Source organism: Dreissena polymorpha, chromosome 2 (genome assembly GCF_020536995.1).
Source record: "Dreissena polymorpha isolate Duluth1 chromosome 2, UMN_Dpol_1.0, whole genome shotgun sequence".
NCBI lineage: Eukaryota > Metazoa > Mollusca > Bivalvia > Myida > Dreissenidae > Dreissena > Dreissena polymorpha.
In genome coordinates this window covers 82,841,053-82,861,551 of record NC_068356.1, presented here as the reverse complement: position 1 = coordinate 82,861,551, position 20,499 = coordinate 82,841,053, and the positions used below count along the sequence as shown (strand labels likewise).

The following is a 20,499-nucleotide window of genomic DNA, read 5'->3' as shown; positions in this document are numbered from 1 at the left end:
AAAATCTATAAATAGAAATCTGCTTCAACTCATTTTTAATGGACACCAAATATTTTCTGCACAGGTGCTATACAGATTTTGTGTATTTTATTCTGCACATAATCTGGTTACAGTCTGCCCAAACTTTTTCGTACAGGTGCTTATAAAGGTCTTATTTTTTGAAAACTTAAAAAAAAATCTTGTCCATAAACATTGGGTCTAGGGCTACCAAATTTGGTATGTAGAGGCATCTTATAGTCCTCTACCAAGTTTGTTCAAATTATGCCCCTGGGGTCAAATTTGACCCTGCCCTGGGGGTCACAAAATTGAACATACGCTTATATGGAGTCTATTTTGTGGGAAAACTTTTAAAATCTTCTTGTCCATAAACATTTGGCCTAGGGCTACCAAATTTGGTATGTAGTGACATCTTATAGTTCTCTACCAAGTTTGTTCAAATTATGCCCCTGGGGTCAATTTTGACCCTGCCCCGGGGGATCACTAAATTGAACATATGCTTATATAAGGCCTATTTTGTGAAAACTTAAAAAAAATTATTGTCCTTAACCATCGGGCCTAGGGCTATCAAATTTGGTATGTAGTGACATCTAATAGTCCTCTACCAAATTTGTTCAAATTTTATCCCTGGGGTCAAATTTGACCCTGCCATGGGGAGTCACAAAATTGAACATATGCTTATATAAGGCCTATTGTGGAAAAACTTTAAAAATCTTCTGTCCATAACCATATGGCATAGGACTACCAAATTTGGTATATAGTGACATGTAATAGTTCTCTTCATAGTTTGTTCAAATTATGCCCCTGGGGTCAAATTTGAAACTGCCCCGTGGGTCAAAAATTGTATATATGCCTTTAAAGGGCTTATTTTGTGAAAACTTAAAAAAAAATCTTGTCCATAACCATTGGGTCTAAGGCTACCAAATTTGGTATGTAGTGACATCTTATAGTCCTCTACCAAGTTTGTTCAAAATATTCCCCTGGGGTCAAATTTGACCCTGCCCTGGGGGTCACAAAATTGAACATACGCTTATATAAGGCCTATTTTGTGACAACTTTAAAAATTGTCTTGTCCTTAACCATCGGGCCTAGGGCTATCAAATTTGGTATGTAGTGACATCTAATAGTCCTCTACCAAATTTGTTCAAATTTTATCCCTGGGGTCAAATTTGACCCTGCCCCAGGAGGTCACGAAACTGAACATATGCTTATATAAGGCCTATTTTGTGAAAACTTCAAAAATCTCTTGTCCATAACCATCCGGCCTAGGGCTATCAAATTTGGTATGTAGTGACATCGTATAGTCCTCTACCAAATTTGTTCAAATTTTATCCCTGGGGTCAAATTTGAACCTGTCCGGGGGTCACAAAATTGAACATATGCTTATATAATGCCTATTTTGTGAAAACTTAAAAAAAAATCTTGTCCATAACCATTAGGCCTAGGGCTTCACAATTTGGTATGTAGTGACATTGTATAGTCCTCTACTTAGTTTGTTCAAATTATGCCCCAGGAGTCAAATTTAACCCTGCCCTGGGGGCCACAAAATCGATTGTATGCTTATATAGTGCCTATTTTGTGAAAACTTTAAAAATCTTTATGTCCTTAACCATAAGGTATAGGGCTACCAAATTTGGTATGTAGTGACATCTTATAGTTCGCTACCAAGTTTGTTCAAATTATGCCCCTTGGGTCAAATTTGACCCTGCCGGGGGTCACAAAACTGAACATATGCTTATATGGGGCCTATTTTGTTAAAACCTAAAAAATCTTTCTGTCCATAACCATTGGGCCTAGGGCTACCAAATTTGGTATGTAGTGACATTTAATAAACCTCTACCAAATTTGTTCAAATAATGCCCTTGGGGATCACAAAATTGAATAAACGCTTATAAAGCACCTATTTATAAAATAGGTGAAATCTTTAAAAATCTTCTTGTCGAAAACCATTCAGACTATGGCTACCAAATTTGGTATGCAGTAACATCTTATAGTCCTCTACCAAGTTTGTTCAAATTATGCCCTTTGGGTCAAATTTGACCCTGACCCGCGGGTCACAAAATTGAACATTATATACGCTTATATCTTGCTTATTTGAAAACTTTTAAAATATTCTTGCCCTTAACTCTAGGACCTAGGGCTACCATATTTTGACCCAGCCCAGGGGGTCACAAAAGTGTACATGTGCTTAAATAAAGCCTATATTTAAGTATTTGCACATGCAGATAATATTTGTTTCAGCCTTTTTTCAGCAGTGGAGCGATACAGGGTCATCATGGCCCTGTTGTTACATGTATCATCATCTTATCATCATAATCATTGTCAACATCATTATCGTCATCATCATCATCACAACCACCACCACCACCATCATCATTATCATTGTCATCATAATAATTGCCATCACTGTTGTTTAAGACATCATCTACCACCATTAAAGAATCCTCTAACCATTTATGAGCAGCGCTCTATGAAAAGCGGGTTAAATGAATGTGCGTAAAGTGTCGTCCCAGATAAGCCTGTGCAATCCGCATAGGCTAATCAGGGACACCACTTTCCATCTGGACTAGACTTTTGTCAAGAACAGTCTACATTCACATGAAAAATTCAATAAAAGTGGAAAGTGTCGCCCCTGATTGGGACAACACTATACGCACATGCATTAAACCCTCTTTCAACTGCTGCCCTATTTAAGACCACAATTATGTGGTTATGTGAATGTTTCATGGTCAATCAGGGTAGGTATATGTTCTGCATTCAGGAGTCACTCCCCTGTTTTTGATCTGCACTTTCCCCTCCAGCACTCCTGGCTCACAATCTTGAATTTATAAGCCAGGTTGTTTGTATAACAACAGAAGAAATCTGTAACATAAAACACATTTTGACATTTCAAAGCTGGATCTCTTTGTTGGGGTGATAGTTATTGTGGATTTGCAGGGTTTTATGCTGCTGGTGTGATCTAACTGTGTTTTATTGTGCCTTTAAACCATGGATTGTGTCAATAGGATTACACTTTCTATATGGTGGTAATAACATGTAATTATCCTATTATAAAATTCAGTTGGATTCTGCTTAGCTGAAGGTTAATGTGTGGTTGATTTCTATACATTCTTGACAAGAATAATCATGTCATTTATCTTGTCATCTGAGATGTTTTTGCTGATGGTTTATTATCTCATCTATTTTTTGAAAAAAAATTATGAGCTATTGTCATCACCTTGGCGTCGGCGTCGGCGTTGGCGTCCGGTTAAGTTTTGCGTTTAGGTCCACTTTTCTCAGAAAGTAGCAATGCTTTTGCATTCAAACTTGGTACACTTACTTACTATCATGAGGGGACTGGGCAGGCAAAGTTAGATAACTCTGGCGTGCATTTTGACAGAATTATGTGCCCTTTTTATACTTAGAAAATTGAAAATTTTGGTTAAATTTTGCGTTTAGGTTCACTTTTCTCAGTGAGTATCAATGCTATTGCATTCAAACTTGTTACACTTACTTACTATCATGAGGGGACTGGGCAGGCAAAGTTAGATAACTCTGGCATGCATTTTGACAGAATTATGTGCCCTTTTTATACTTAGAAAATTGAAAATTTTGGTTAAGTTTTGTGTTTAGGTCCATTTTATTCCATAAGCATCAAAGCTATTGCTTTCATACTTGCAACACATACTAACTTTCATAAGGGGACTGTGCAGGCAAAGTAATGTAACTCTGACTGGCATTTTGACAGAATTATGTGCCCTTTTTATACTTAGAAAATTGAAAATTTGATTAAGTTTTGTGTTTAGGTCCACTTTATTCCTACAGTATCAAAGCTATTGCTTTCATACTTGCAACACTTATTAACTATCATAAGGGGACCGTGCAGGCAAAGTTATGTAACTCTGACTGGCATTTGGACGGAATTATGGGCCCTTTATACTTAGAAAATTGAAAATTTTGTTAAGATTTATGTTTTGGTCCACTTTACCCCTAAAGTATCATAGATATTGCTTTCATACTTGGAACACTCAAAAACTATCATAAGGGTACAGTAAAAGGACAAGTTGCATAACTCTGGTTGTCATTGTTACGGAATTATGGCCCTTTTTTGACTTAGTAACTTTTAATATATGGTTAAATTTTGTGTTTCAATCCACTTTACTTCTTAAGTATCAAGGCTATTGCTTTCAAACTTCAAACACTTTCATGCTATCATGAGGTTAGTGTACCTGGCAAGTTGAATTTTACCTTGACCTTTGAATGACCTTGACTCTCAAGGTCAAATTATTAAATTTTGCTAAAATTGCCATAACTTCTTTATTTATGATTAGATTTGATTGATATTTTGACGAAACTACTCTTACCTGACATACCACAATAGACTCCACCCAAACCGTCCCCCATGCCCTCCCCCCCTCCCCCCCCTCCCCCCCCTCCCCCCCCACCTCCCCCCCTCCCCCCCACCTCCCCCCCCCCTATTTTTTTTTTTTTAAGATCATCTCACAAATGACCACCACACCCTCACACTATACCCCCCCCCACCCCCCCACCCCACCCCCCCCCCCCCATTTTTTTTTTTTTTAATTTTTTTTTTTTTTTTTTTTTTAAGATCATCTCACAAATTACCACCACACCCTCACACTATACCCCACCCCCCACCCATTTTTTTTTTTTTAAACGGTTATGTTTGAAATACTGTCCAACCATCGCACCCAAAAATCCCCCACCCCCCATTGCCCTTCCCCCACCCCCACCCCCCCCCCCGCCCCCGATTTTTTTCTATTACCCCACACTATACACCCCTCTTCACTCCACCCCTCCCTCCTTTGTGATTGGAAATGAGAGTCCCTTCACCTTTAAAAAGAAAATAGATGAGCGGTCTGCACCCGCAAGGCGGTGCTCTTGTTTTTATGCTCCCGGTAGGGTGGCATATAGCATTTGATCTGTCTGTCCGTCCGAAAACTTTAACATTGGCCATAACTTTTGCAATATGGAAGATAGCAACTTGATATTTGGCATGCATGTGTATCTCATGGAGCTGCACATTTTGAGTGGTGAAAGGTCAATCCTTCAAGGTCAAAGGTCAAAAAACAAATACAAGGGAAGTAAAAAGCTTTAAAGGTAGATAATTTCTATTTGTCATTTGGATGGTACAGATCATCTTTACAAGGGAAGTAATATTTTTTAAAGGAATATAATATATGAAAAAATCAATCAATCAAAGCGGCGCAGTAGGGGGCATTGTGTTTCTGACAAACACATATCTTGTTCAAAGTGATACGCTTAATTAAAACTGTTAAATTAATTATGATTTTTAGCTCAAGCTTTATGAACAAAATCATTGTTGGTGTCAGGTTGATCTGACCAAGTTAACATTTTGCTTTTGTATCAGTTGATGATTCTTGTATGGATACTTTGCTGAGAATGCTGACGATATTTTATGTCCCACAATTACATATCCATACAATAAATCTCTGATTTAACCCTCTCCCACTTAGAAGAAAAGTGAAAATGGCCATGTGCAAACAGCATAAAGCCAGCACAGCCTGCGAGTTACTCACAGTCTGTTCAGGTTTTATGCTGTTTGCTGCTCATTAGTATCTAAGGGTTGGAAATAAGGCCTTTAAAATTTGAACCAAGTCAGAAAGGTCTTTAATGAAATGTAACTTTCTAAGGGCATAAAAATGGGTCACAATATGCATGTATTTAAAGTGGTAAAGGGTTAAACTGATAAAGATCATATCTGCTGTAATTGGTGTTCCACTTGCTGCATTTGAGTGCACACATGTTGATTGCATGCATTCATGATTACATTTCAAGGAAATGGAGCAAAACAGTCGTATCCAATACAGAATTGTATTAGCAGATACAGCAGTTTTTCAACCAATTGCATATTTACGCGCTTCTGATATGCTGTTGATTCGGAGTTAAGAAAGCATTTTGAAATTCCTTTGTAATTACTAGAGAGTTAAGTAAACATTTACCTGTTCTATGGGCGTATTTTGATGTGAATATTTCAAATGTGATACATGTCTTATTTTATGTCAATATAACATATTCTAAGTGAAACCTCCCACACACTCCCTCTGTTCCTTTGAACCCTGTTTAGAGTTATAATAAAATAGAGAGTTCAAACTAAGCTTCTGGCAACATGATCAAAGCCAAGAAACAAAAAATATGTAGTGGGTGTGATTTAACTCTTACGTTTTCCAGAGGAAAATAGCCTACCTGCATGTTTCTGATTTAATCTTGTATAGTGACCTGATATCTGTAAAGTCAAGTATACATGCATTTTTAATCCAAACACACCACTGCAATATTACCTCATTGGATAGTTTGTAGCAGCAAGATATCAAAGCTTTTAATAGTGTAAACAAAATAGCTTTACTGGTTGCTTTAATGGTGCAGAAGCAATTTTGAAATGAAAAATAAAGTGAATTGTTAACGATTAGATCCAGCACATGGTGTCTGTTATTTGGACAAAGACAAGACAGACATGGAGCAATTTGTGTGAATTGGTTTGATTGCTTGCCTTAAGGACTTTTATTGTGCGCATTTGCATATGAAAAATACAGTGTAAGATATTTCATCAGCTGACAATAATTGACAGTGAGTTCATGTTTGTTTGCACGTTGAAAATTGACTGTGAATGATATCTTTTTATCAGTTTAGAAGCAAAAGCTACAACAAATGCATGTAATCGTGAAACGTATTATTTAAGAGAGTTGTTTGCAAATGTTCAGTGTGCTTACCAGTGCGGTAATGGTATGCAACAGCCACATTTAGTGCAGTTGTCCAGTCTCTGACAAGTGAACAGAGTGTCTGATGGAGTGTTGAATTTAAGGAATATGGTAGGTAGATTTGAGCCTGGTTGTTCTTGGACCAGTTGGCTCAATTTGCAAAACAGTTTATTCTTTTCAACTTTTGAACAATATATTTAGGAAAAGGTTAACAGATACATATTTGACATGATGTTGACATTTTCTCTTGTCTTGATGTCTATAATTACACTCAGCAGAAATATCAAATCTTCTTTGCAACAGGGCTTTCTGTCAGTCACAAAAACACTTCTTCCTCACTACATTTTGATTCTCAGACAGCAACATCATTATTTTGGCTGTCTTATTGTAGACAATGCCTTGGCTGTCTTATTGTAGACGATGCCTTTGCCGCCTTTTCCGTTTTTCCAGAACGAGGCTCATTTTGAGATGTGTTCATGTTTCACTCGAATCTGGAGAACATCCAAAGTATGACAATGTTGTAGTAAAATATTTGTGCATTTCTTTATCATTTTGAAACTTGTAAATTATTTGCCATCCAGATCTGGAGAACAACCCCGAGTACCTGAGGATGATCTCCAGTGCTGCCGAGGAGACGGCCCAACGCAGACGGTCGGCCGAGCAAGCCCCGCAAACACCTTTTTCTGATGGATTTCGTGACAAAAACGAAGAAGACGAAGAATTTCTCAACAAAGTGTGTAAGTTTGAACTCATTGCTCGTGGCAAGCCCACCTCCCCGACTGCTAAGAGTCCTGGATACAAAAATAGTTCAGGAAAGTTTAACATTTCCTCGCCCGATAGTCGCAGTTCTGGGCGGCGATCAGGTGAAAGTTTGCAGAATTACGCTGGTGAGAAATTGTTTACAAAAGACACTGCAACTACCCGCGTGTCAGCAAGTCTTCTGCAGTCTTTGAAGTCTTCAAAACCTGATACCAGTGGACAAGATATAAACTCGAATTCTATCGGAAATTTTGGAAGTGTTTCTACAAGAAGGAAGTCAAATGAAGCGAGAAAATCTCTCACAAAAAGTTCTGAGAGTCCCAAAGCTAGCACCGTCGGTTCAAGCCCCAATTCTAGCAATGTGTTTTTCAATACGCCCATTTCTCCAGTAAGAAAGACAGAGCTTGCTTCTTCAGCCTTTTTTGAAAGCTTTTCGTCTCCAAAATCTTCAGGTGTTTTAAGTTCCTCCACCAAAACTCAGGTGCTTACAAGTACACCCAAAGCTCCTTTGTTTACAACACCAAGTGTGAATATTGACCTTGTTGCAAATAACAGTGTTAGCAATATAGATGTAAGTGCAAAGACAAATGGCAAAAAAACTGATAAAGATAAAAGTGAAAACAAATTTCTTTCTGTTCAACAAGACCCTGCCATTTCACGAAACACATTTGATGGGATTGATTTTGATTTTAATGAACTTACAGAGAGTCAAAAGGATTTAACCCTGAAACACAGAGAAATTGTTGCAGAGCGCAAACAAGAGCAAGAAATGGAGCGCCTGGAGAAAATTCGATTGGAGGAGATACTGAACATGTGTGCAGAGTATGAGAAACAGATCGAGGATGAGAGGTCTCAGATTATACGAAGACAGCAGGAGAAGTTCTCCTCCTCTGACCTAGTTACGCCCCCAATACCTCCACTGCCTGTACAGTACCAGCATTTACAACAGGGACACACTCCTTTCGGCACCAAAATCATGGGTCCACCCATGACCTTGGGTTTTCAAGGTCAGACTTTTAATCAAAATCCAGGTCATGTTCATACATTGCCGTTCTCTCCATCAAGGTCAGTGCATGTTCCAAACGGTCTTGAACTTGACACAAGGTCGCTAGATAGGAAAGATATAGCTTTGAAATCTGACCAGAGGTGCTCCATGACTCAGAAAATTATGACAAATGGATCATTAACGATGTTGAATTCCCCAACAAATCCACAAAAGGATTTCCAATATGGATTCCAAATGAGAAAAGCGGGTTCAAATTCATCGAATTCTGAGGAGGAATCATTGTGTGGAAGTTCGGAAGATACAGGTACAATTAAACGAAGACCAAATTCGAATCATTCAAATCCTGGCTCGCTGGGCTCAGATCGTCCCCTGAGTCCACGCACCACAGCCAGGAGCTCGCCAACCGTCCAGACATCAAAATACATCAGCCAATCAAAACCAAGCAGTCTTGCAGTGTCAAACAAACCTGATGAATATATGACAGCTTCCTTTCAGAGCAGCATGGCAACATCATCACAGCAGATGGTCACTTCCACAGCCACACTGACCCTCTCAAGTCGACCTGATCCCAGCCCAAAGACTGTGAAAAACGACCCTGACAGCAGTGATTTCTCAAGGTCGTTTAAAATTGAACCACTTAGATTAACAAATGTGAGTTTAGATTTCGCGGAAAGAAAACCATTTGAGAACCTAGAGGCTGGTAGTCATATCTCGACCCATAGTGAACCAGAGTGTGACCTTAGGATAGAGGAGAATGTAAAAAGTGAACGGGACACGAATAATGTGCACCTTAACAACTCATCTTCTGATAGACTGTCCTCGGGTTCGGTTAAAATCAGTCAAAGACAATTTGATTCATTTGAATCAACGGGCGATAGGAACTCTGAAACAGAATCCATGATGGCTTATGGTGGCTCAGTCACTAAAGCTCCTAAACACAGGTGTTCTGACCACCATGATTATGTGAACATACCCATAGACCCGGAGAAATATGCGGACCATATACGGTATGCAGACAGGCGTAAATATTCAGGGGAACACTCCAACAGTGGGAGCACTAGCTCGTCCACGGCCTCAACTGTGTGTGCAGCGCCAAGTTACCATGGATTTATAAACAATATTTTGTCATCGGGTTCACCCCGTGATTCTGGGTCATTGAACGGGTCCAAGTCCTCGAGCATCGAAAATGTGACACCTATCAACAGCGACACTGAGTTTGTGGGGACCTGGGGGGGACACAGTTCTCGAGCATCGTCAACAGCAACCACAGACTCCAGCGAATGCAGTTGGGGAACAGTTGATGTAAGTACATGTGAGACTTCCTCTGGGAAAACAGGGTTTAATGCATGTGCATAAAGTGTCATCCCAGATTAGCCGGTGCAGTCTGCACAGGCCAATCAGGGACCACACCTACTGTCTATACTTGATTTTCTTTAAAAAGAGACTTCTTTAAAAGACAAATACCATAAAAGCCGATGTGGGATGACACTTTATGCACATGCATGTAATCCCATTTTCCCAGATTTAAGCCACTTATACATAGCCTTACCTATGGTTTTGTAGCTGGAACCAATTTAGCTTTGGCTGGGTTTTCAAAATTGATTTCTGCAACATTCGTTAGAGGGGAACAAAAACTGTTCTTACTAAGTCATTTTTTGAGAAATATTGTGAGAAGTGATGTTTATGTTGTGTCATGTAAGTAAAGAAGACGTTTATTTTAAACCTTTAAAACCAGGGGTTTTTATCTGATTTTTGGGAAAGGGCCTGGCCTGGGGAAAAAATCGCGCTAAATACCTGATTTTGGGGGGAAAAATCACGCGAAACGCCGGATTTTGGGGAAAATAAGGAAAGTCTTAAATAATTAATTTAACATATTTTACTGTTTTTAAACAGATGCAAGGCAACAGATAATTTAATTATGCAGTATGTTTTATTTTCTACTTTGGATCAGGGTAACTTATGTATTTTAAGTTTAAAAAAAAAACATTTTTTTTTAGATTTTTTTTGGGTGGGGGGGGAAGAAATCTGGGGAAAAATTTACCTGCTGAGGGGAAAAAAAATCCAAGGGGAAAGGGCCTTTTTTCGGCAGGTCACAAAGAAGGAAAAAAAAATCTGAAAACCATCCATAAAGTTTTTACTTATGCTTATGATGGAGTAAATACCTTCAACATTGTAAATTTGGGATTTATCCCAAACGCTGTACTGAAATTCTTCTGCACTATTCTGAACTATATCAAAGAATATTTGGGTAAAAACTTAGGTTACTGAGTTTAAAGATAGCATAGGGGTAAACATTGCATGTGGTATCATGCATAACTTGAATAACTTCACAAGCTGCATTATGTAAGCTATGTAGTTGGATTTTATAACATGTTGTAAACTGGTTATTTCTTATACAAATACTTTACAACTGCTGACAGAGATGAACAATGTGAACAAACTTCCCAGAACGTCTTAAAAAAGCTTCATATCAACCTCTAAAGTGGTTTAAAATTTAATGTCAAATGCATTTGTAAATTTACTGATCAAAATTTTGTTACATTTTTTTTTGGTAAGCTTGTTTAGTCCCCTACACTTTTTAGCTCACCAGATTGCTCAGGTGAGCTTTTGTGACCGGTCTTTGTCCGTTAACATTTGCTAGTAAACACTCTAGAGGCCACATTTATTGTCCCATCTTCATGAAACTTGGTCAAAAGCTCTGTCCGGATGAAATCTCGGCCGAGTTCGAAACTGGGTTTTGCCAAGTCAAAAACTAGGTCAAAAAAAAGAAAAAAAATTGTTAACACTGTAGAAATCACATTTCATGCCCAATCTTCATGTTAATTTGTCAAAATGTTTGTCTTAATGATATCTTGGTTGATGTCCAGATGATAACTCAAGAGCGCTTATGCCAAGGATCATGAGACTTAATAGGTACATTGATCATGACTCGCAGATAACCCCTATTGATTTTCAGGTCACTAGGTCAAAGGTCAAGGTCACGATGACCCGAAATAGTAAAATGGTTTCTGGATGATAACTCAAGAACACTTATGCCTAGGATCATGAAACTTCATAGATACATTGATCATACTCACAGATGACCCCTATTGATTTTCAGGTCACTAGGTCAAAGGTCAATGTCATGGTGACCGAAAGCAGTAAAATGGTTTCCGGATGATAACTCAATAACGCTTATGCCTAGGATCATAAAACTTCATAGGTACATTGATCATAACTCGCAGATGACCCCTATTGACTTTCAGGTCACTAGGTCAAAGGTCAAGGTCATGGTGACCCGAAATAGTAAAATGGTTTCCGAATGATAACTCAAGAACGCTTAGGCCTAGGATCATGAAACTTCATAGGTACATTGATCATGACTGGCAGATGACCCCTATTGATATTGAGGTCACTAGGTCAAAGGTCAAGGTCACGGTGACCCAAAATAGTAAAATGGTTTCCGGATGATAACTCAAGAACGCTTATGCCTAGGATCATGAAACTTAATAGGTACATTGATCATGACTCGAAGATGACCCCTATTGATTTTCGTGTCACTAGGTCAAAGGTCAAGGTCATGGTGTCCGGAAATAGTAAAATGGTTGCCAGATGATGACTCAAGAACGCTTATTCCTAGGATCATGAAACTTCATAGGTACATTGAATAGACTCGAAGATGACCCCTATTGATTTTCAGGTCACTAGGTCAAAGGTCAAGGTTACGGTGACTTGAAATAATAAAATGGTTTCTGGATGATAACTCAAGAACACTTATGCCTAGGATCATGAAACTTCATAGGTTCAATGATCATGACTCGCAGATGACCCCTGTTGATTTTCAGGTCACTAGGTCAAAGGTCAAGGTCACGGTGACCTGAAATAGTAAAATGGTTTCTGGTTGATAACTCAAGAACGCTTATGCCTAGGTTCATGAAACTTCATAGGTATATTGATCATGACTCGCAGATGACTCCTATTGATTATCAGGCCACTAGGTCAAAGGTCAAGGTCACAGTGCCAAAAAACGTATTCACACAATGGCTGTCAAAGTCACGGTGACTCAACTTAGAAAAATGGTTTCCGGATGATAGCTAAAGAATGCTTACGCTTAGGATCATGAAACTTCATAGGTACATTGATCATGACTCGCAGATGAAATAATGATGAAACTTGACCAGGATGTTTGTCTGGACAATATCTAGGTCAAGTTTGACATTTGGTAAAGATTGAATGAACCAACTCCTCTCAGGTGAGCGAACTAGGGCCATCTTGGCCCTCTTGTAATAGCATGAAACTATAGGTTTACCCCCAGTCTGTCTGTGTGCTTGTCTGTTCATCAGAATTGGTATGTGAATGCACCCTTTTTTAGCTCACCATATTGCTCAGGTGAGCTTTTGTGACCGGTCTTTATCTGTCGTCTGTCCGTCCGTCCATCCGTCCGTCCACATTTGTTCGTAAACACTCTAGAAGCCACATGTATTGTCCGATCTTCATGAAATTTGGTCAGAAGCTTTGTCCCAATGAAATCTCGGTCAAGTTCGAAACTGGGTCGTGCCAGGTAAAAAACTAGGTCACTAGGTCAAAAAAAGGGAAAAACTTGTAAACACTGTAGAAGTCACATTTCATACCAAATCTTCATGTAACTTTGTCAAAATGTTTGTCTTAATGATATGTTGGTTCAAAAGTTCAAAAGTGGTTCCGGTCTGTTAAAAAACATGGCCGCCAGTGGGCGGGGCAGTTTTCCTTATTTGGCTATAGAGAAACCTTGTAAACACTCTAGAAGTCACATTTTTTGCCCAATCATCATGAAAGTTGGTCAAAAAATTGGTTTTATTGATTTCTCGGATGAGTTTGAAAATGGTCCAGATCGGTGAAGAAACATGGCCGCCAGTGGGCGGGGCATTTTTCTCTATATGTATATAGTGAAATCATGTGAACACTCTTGAAGTCACTTTTTATGGCCCAATTTACATGAAATTTGGTCAGAACATTTGTTTCCTTAATATGAGAGTTGAGTTCGAAAATGGTTCCAGTCCGTTGAAAAATATGGTTGCCAGGGGGACAGGCAGTTTTTCTTATATTTATATAGTAAAAATACTTGTAAACATCATGAATTAAGGTCATGTAACATGCCAGACAACTCTTCTAAATATTGCATTTAAGTTTACAGTAGTTACTCCCCTTTGACTATTAATGTTTTCATAATAAAACAGTGTATTTTCTAGAGGGCACATTTCTTTTCCGATCTTTATGAAACTTGGTCAGAAGCTTTGTCCCAATGATATCTTGGTCGAGTTTGAAACTGGGTCATTCAGGGTCAAAAACTAGGTCACTAGGTAAAAAAACAAAACAAACCTTGTAAACACTGTAGAAGTCACATTTCATGCCCAATCTTCATGAAACTTTTTCAAAATGTTTGTCTTAATGATATGTTAGTTGAGTTCAAAAGGGTTCTGGTCTGTTGAAAAACATGGCCGCCAGTGGGCGGGGCAGTTTTCCTTATTTGGCTATAGAGATATCTCACCTTGTAAACACTCTAGAGGCCACATTATTTGTCCGATCTTCATCAAACTTGGTCAGAAGATTTGTCCCAATGATATCTCGATGGAATTGGAAACTGGGTCATGCTGGGTCAAAAACTAGGTCACTAGGTCAAAATAAGAAAAACCTTGTATACACTGTAGAAGTCACATATCATGCCCAATCTTCATGTAACTTTGTCAATGTCATGATATGTTGGTTGAGTTCAAAAGTGGTTCTGGTCCGTTGAAAAACATGGCCGCCAGTGGGCGGGGCAGTTTTCCTTATTTGGCTATAGAGAAATTTTGTAAACACACTAGATGTCACAATTTTTGCCCAATCATGAAAGTTGGACAAAACATTGGTTTTATTGATATCTCAGACGAGTTCGAAAATGGTCCAGATTGGTGAAAAACATGGCCGCCAGTGGGCGGGGCATTTTTCTCTATATGTATATAGTGAAAACATGTGAACACTTTAGAAGTCACATTTTTGGCCCAATTTTCATGAAATTTGGTCAGAACATTTGTTTCCTTGACACGAGAGTTGAGTTAAAAAATTGTTCCGGTCAGTTGAATAACATGGCTGCTGGGGGGGGGGGGGGGCAGTTTTCTTATATTTATATAGTAAAAAAAAGCTTGTGAACACTCTAGAAGTCACATTTTTGGCCCAATCATTATGAAACTTAGTGAAATGATTGGTTTTAAATATATCTCAGATGAGTTCGCAAATGGTCCCGATCGGTCAAAAAAACATTGCCGCCAGGGGGGAGGGCAGTTTTCCTTATGTGACAAGAGAGAAACCTTGTGATCGAACACTAGAAGTCTCATTTTTTGCCTAATCATCGTAAAACTTAGTCAATACATTGGTTTTGTTGATTTCTAGGACAAGTTGGAAAATGGCTCAGATCGGTGAGACGGTGAAACACACTTTTTAGCTCACCTGATTGCTCAGGTGAGGTTTTAGAATTGGTCTTTGTCCGCCGTCCGTTTGTCCACGTTTGGTTTGCAAACACTCTAGCATTCACACTTCTCAAGCATTCTTTATGAAAGTTGCTGAAAGATCTCAGTCAAGTGTGATAAAGAGCAAAATCACATAATTAATGCCATAATTATTGCCCTTAGATTGTCCAAATTTTCATTATATTATACAAAATCCTTGTAAACACTCTAGAGGTCACAATTTATTTCAGATTTTATGAATCTTGGTCAAAATATTTTTTTTTGTAAGCAGAGTTTGATGTTTGGTAAGGGGGGTCAACTCAAAATATAGGTCACCAGGTTAAATCTTACAAAAACAAAAACACTCCATACGCCAGAGTTTTGGTTCAATAATGATGAAACTTGACCAGGATGTTTGTCTGGACAATATCTAGGTCAAGTTTGACGTTTGGTAAAGATTAAATGAACCGACTCCTCTCAGGTGAGCAAACTAGGGCCATCTTGGCCCTCTTGTTTGTTTTTCAGTCACAATAAATTGTGGTTGCTATCGTTACAGATGCTATGGTTACAGTTATAATTGAAAGCCGAAATCCCGATACTTCAATAACTCAAAAACAACATAATTTGGTTTATGAATCGTGGTATGCAAATGGAGGACCATATTGCGAAACTGCATGTAATTAGCTCGGCTGTTTTCGGAGAAAACCCGAGGTATTGTCATAGCCAGCTCGTCGTCTGATGTCCGCCGTCCCCGTCATGCTAAAACCTTAACATTTTGTTAAAATCAAAGTGCTTCTACCTACAACTTTGAAACTTCACATGTAGCTGTACCTTGATGACCTCTAAAAAAAAAAATAATAAAAATTCTGACAAGCTTTCGCAGCCGAGAGTGGCAACCGTTATGCGGTGCTCTTGTTTCAGTTTTGTTCTCCTGTCAGTCCACCCGTTCAAAAAAAATCTGGATCCTGCAATAATTCCAAAGCATATTAGCTAAGCTGACTAAACCGAGTATGTGGATAGAGGGCCTTATGGGCGGAAAGCGTTAACCTGGTAGGGGAATGCTGTTTTTTTTTCTGTGACAAACTTCTTTTTAAGTTAATGTTACTTGTATTTGTATAGTTTTTCCTATTGTCCATTTCCATTTGAATCTTAATTCTAGGTTTTATGTATACACTTGATTGCATGGATGTATTTCAGCTTGGGTAAATGTAATTTGCAGACATTTTTAGGCCAAGATGAATTAAGATGATACACATTTCATTAATATTCATGAGGCTCAGAGATAACATCCATTTTAAACATATGGGCAGTGCTCTGTGAAAAGGGGGTTTAATGCATGTCCCTAAAGTGCCATCCCAGATAAGCCTGTGCAGTCTGCACAGGCTAATCAGTGACGACACTTTCCGCTATTATGATATTTTTCTTTACAAAAATTCTCTTCTTAGCAAAAATTCCAGTTTAGGCGGAAAGTTGTCCCTGATTAGCTTGTGTGGACTGCACAGGCTAATCTGGGACGACACTTTTAGCACATGCATTAAACCCACTTTTCACAGTGCACAGTCCATATATACATGTGCATGTATTGATCATAAAAAGTTTTCCAAAAATGCCACATTGCTTGTTTGTTGTGACCTATAAAATCTCAAGTATTAAATGTCAAATCTGGCAGGAGTCTAATGGGCTGTAATCTATAAAACCATGTATATTAGAATATGTGTTCCTTTAAGTGTCAGTGTGCTGCTGAAAAATGAAAAAATAATGAATACATTTTCAGTATTTCTTTGAACTTATATTATGCAGTTATCAAAAATGCTAGTAGACAGAAACATTTACAGAAATTGCAAGTCCCTGTAGCAACGAAAGATATGTTAGCAGCCCATAGTTTATTAGTTGACAGGAGTTGCTCTAGATGTTTTTCTCAGTGTAGGGTGTAAAGCACTTAAGTTTTAAAGTTTATTAATTTAATACACTCTATTTAATAAGGCTATTATGAGATCAGTCATAAAGGGTATACAACTCTTGTATTGTATTGGTTTAATTATTGCATAACTTCCCTTTAAGGAGTTAACTTCATGTACAAACTTTATCACCCTACAGTAGTGTCTGCTAGCAAACAAAAACTTTGATGGGCCAATAAACTATCATAAATAAGCATACATTGTTTAATATTCTATAGAGGTTTTAAAATTAATGTTTAAAAAATGGAGAAAAAATGTTACATGAAAAAATTTCTGTTTAATTAATTTGAAATATTTGTTAATACTTCACCACAGAGAAAAGGAAAAAAACACAATTTGAAGTACTTTTTAAGTTTTTTTATCAGAAAAAAATTGGGTGTGGACTAAAAATCAAGGGTCTGTGAGAAACAATTTATTTAAATAAACATTAACCCACTGGTGTTAGTCTACCATGTATATTCCTTGGTTGGTACTAAAATCTTTATTAGATATGATTCAGTCACTGCTTTTGTGTTGAAGGCTATACAGGATTACCATGCTTGACCACGGATGTTTAAAGAGGTGGTTGTAAGAAGTTGATTAAGCCATTCCAAAGCTTTAACTGTCGCTTTATCCAAATATGCAATTAAACGTATGACATGTTTTGATAAATTGACCTACACCCCTTGTACAATCTTACACTGTACCGCTGTTTTGCCACGCTCAAAAATTTAAATTCATTCTTGTGTGTCACCGATCTTGGTTTTTGTCACTGTTGATAGAATATGATTTAAAAGCGCATACATGGTTTATCCGTTATGCGTGTGTAAGCATTGAGAATAACAAATATGACGGGGAACTTAAGTTTGGGATAAGGACCTGAATGGAATGCTCACTTTAACAGCGGTTGTTATTAATAAAACATAATTTATAGGCAGGACGGATGATACTTGGTGAATCAGTTTTTCGCTACATTTTTGTGGTTAAATGCTGGACTTAACTCTACCAAAACCAATGGTATAAATGCTTGATATTTCTTTTTGTTTATATTAATACATTGTGTACTAGAGCTTTAGACAGTTGTATGTGTTAATAAAGAGGAGGAGTATTAGACAGTCATCATATTGAAAGGAATTTGTTTTGTGTTTAAATTAACGGTGTTATGATGCTTTTAAAAATTAATAAGTTAGAAGTAATATTTTTGTTTGGTAAATTTGTGAATTGAAGGCTTTCTTTCAAAAATACGTACTGTTCATCTATAGTGTATGAAAACATAATTCTACTAAAAACTTTAAACAGCACCATGTAAACAGATTTAAAATTAATTGTTTTTTAATTAAACCCTATATTGAACCAATAACTGTGTTTGAATGTCCAAAACAATGAGCTAGATAAGCTTAAAAGGTTATTTAACTGATAATAGGTTGTTGTTTTCTAAAATATTAAAAACATGTTTTTGAATTATTGAGAGACTGACTGCATGCCATTTGTGATTCAAAATGACATGGCTGATGTTAATTGTTATCATTGATAACAAAGATTGGGCATGTTTAATTTCCAAATACAGACATCAGAGTAATAGCCTTATCTCAAGTATGTGACTGGTTACTTCCGTTGTGACAAGTAAACTACAGTCCACAGATTGAGCCACCAGACTTCATTTATTTGTCAGCAATATTTTCTGCAAATGAGTGTATGTGTGTATGCATATAATTACCATTGATTGCACTTGAAGGCATGATTTTATTGGTTAGGTAATTATCCCCCGCCATAGGCGGAGGGATATTGTTGTGGTGTTTTCCGTCCGTCTTTCCGTCAGTCCGTCCGGCACTTTTGTGTCCGGAGCCATAGCTTGGAATTGCTTTGGCGGATTTCAATGAAACTTGGTATGAGTATATATATGGATAAGAGGATGATGCACGCCTAATGGCATTGTACACCATCTGTTAATAACAGAGTTATGGCCCTTTGTATCTTGGAAAAATGCTTTTTTGTGTCCGGAGCCATATCTTAATAGTGATTTGGCGGATTTCAAAGAAACTTGGTATGAGTATATGTATGGATAAGAGGATGATGCACGCCAAATGGCATTGTACACCATCTGTTAATACTGTTAATAACAGACTTATGGCCCTTTGTATCTTGGAAAAATGCTTTTTTGTGTCCGGAGCAATATTTTGGAAGTGCTTTGGCGGATTTCATTGAAACTTGGTATGAGTATATATATGGATAAGAGGATGATGAACGCCAAATGGCATTGTACACCGTTGGATGATAAATGAGTTATGGCCCTTTGTATCTTAAAAAAATGCTTTTTTGAGTGTCAAATATAACACTTTTGTGTCCAGAAGCATATTGGCGGGGGATATCAATTCAACGAATTTGCTTGTTTTAAATGTTTTGCACTTGGAAAGTTTTTCTATTTGCATACATAAATCTTGTTAATGCCAGCAGACATCCTCATCATCATATTTTGCGTTTTTTATTGTTGGATTTTCACATAGTTTTTTAGGAATGCAGTTTTATCGTATAATTCCATAAACCTTCTCGCTTTTTCAGGGCAAGCATAATAAAAGATATAAGTCGTTTAGTGCAAACACCTTAAGCCAGTAACTGCCTAGTGCTATAAAGGTGGAGAATGGAAATCAGAAATAATATCATGAATGATTCCCCCCCCCCCCCCCCCCAACAAGTTATGTCAAATGCTGGACTGGGATTCAAGATCAACGGTCCAGCACTTGACACACTGGCACGATCTATCTCAGTCAGAATGCTGGTACGCCTTAATATGTGGAGATGAATTATGTTGCAAACTAATGGAACTTCCTGCTACTTGGATGACATTTTCAAATTGGAGGACATTTTCAAATGAATAAGTTGCTTGTTTACAACAAGAGCCAGGCTCTGGGAAAACAGGGCTTAATGCATGAAGGTAAAGTATCGTCCCTGATTAGCACATGCAGTTTGCAAAGGCTAATCAGGTTTGCACTTAGCGCTTTTACGGTATTTTTGGTTTAAGGAAAGCTCTACTTAGAAAAAATCCAGTTAAGGCGGAAAGTGTAGTCCCTGATTAGCCTGTCACAGAAGACTGCATGGGTAAATCTGGGACGACACTTAATTAACACACATCCATTAAGCCCTGTGTTTACAGGGCAAGGCTTACATGTTATACAGATGAAGGCACTCAGTTATACAAAGTAAAATAAGAACCATAATATCACAATTTAAGTAGGCTGTGCTCTGTGAAAAGGGGGTTTAATGCATGTGCGTAAAGTGTCATCCCAGATTAGCCTGTGCACAGGCTAATCAGGAAAGAAACTTCCCGCCTGAACTTGATTTTTGCCAAGAAGAGACTCTTTAAATGAAAAATAGCATAAAAGCAGTAAGTGTCTTCCCAGATTAGCCTGTGCATACTGCACAGGCTAATCTGGGATGACACTTTACGCATATGCATTAAACCCTCTTTTCACAGAGCATGGCACAAATGTAATATTCTGTTAAAAGCTGCAGACATAATGTTTTGTTTAGAGCCATGTTTATTTCATAGAGGTTGATTTAAATTAGATATGCTTGCCAAAATTTTAAGCATGTGTTTCAATAACAACAAACAGCCATGTGCCATATTTTGAAATAAATAA

At 37.9% G+C, this 20,499-nt stretch overlaps 1 protein-coding gene across 12 annotated transcripts in view; it reads left to right on the top strand.

The window, feature by feature from the left end:
• The window catches only part of LOC127867827 (pleckstrin homology-like domain family B member 2), a 125,514-nt gene that overhangs the window by 28,963 nt on the left and 76,052 nt on the right, over positions 1–20,499 (top strand). For 9 of the 12 annotated variants that reach the window (XM_052409313.1, XM_052409314.1, XM_052409304.1 and 6 more), the window contains exon 2: positions 7,298–9,783. In XM_052409313.1, coding sequence (XP_052265273.1) covers positions 7,298–9,783 — 2,486 coding nt within the window. The other 3 variants (XM_052409306.1, XM_052409311.1, XM_052409307.1) reach the window with 3 other exon arrangements.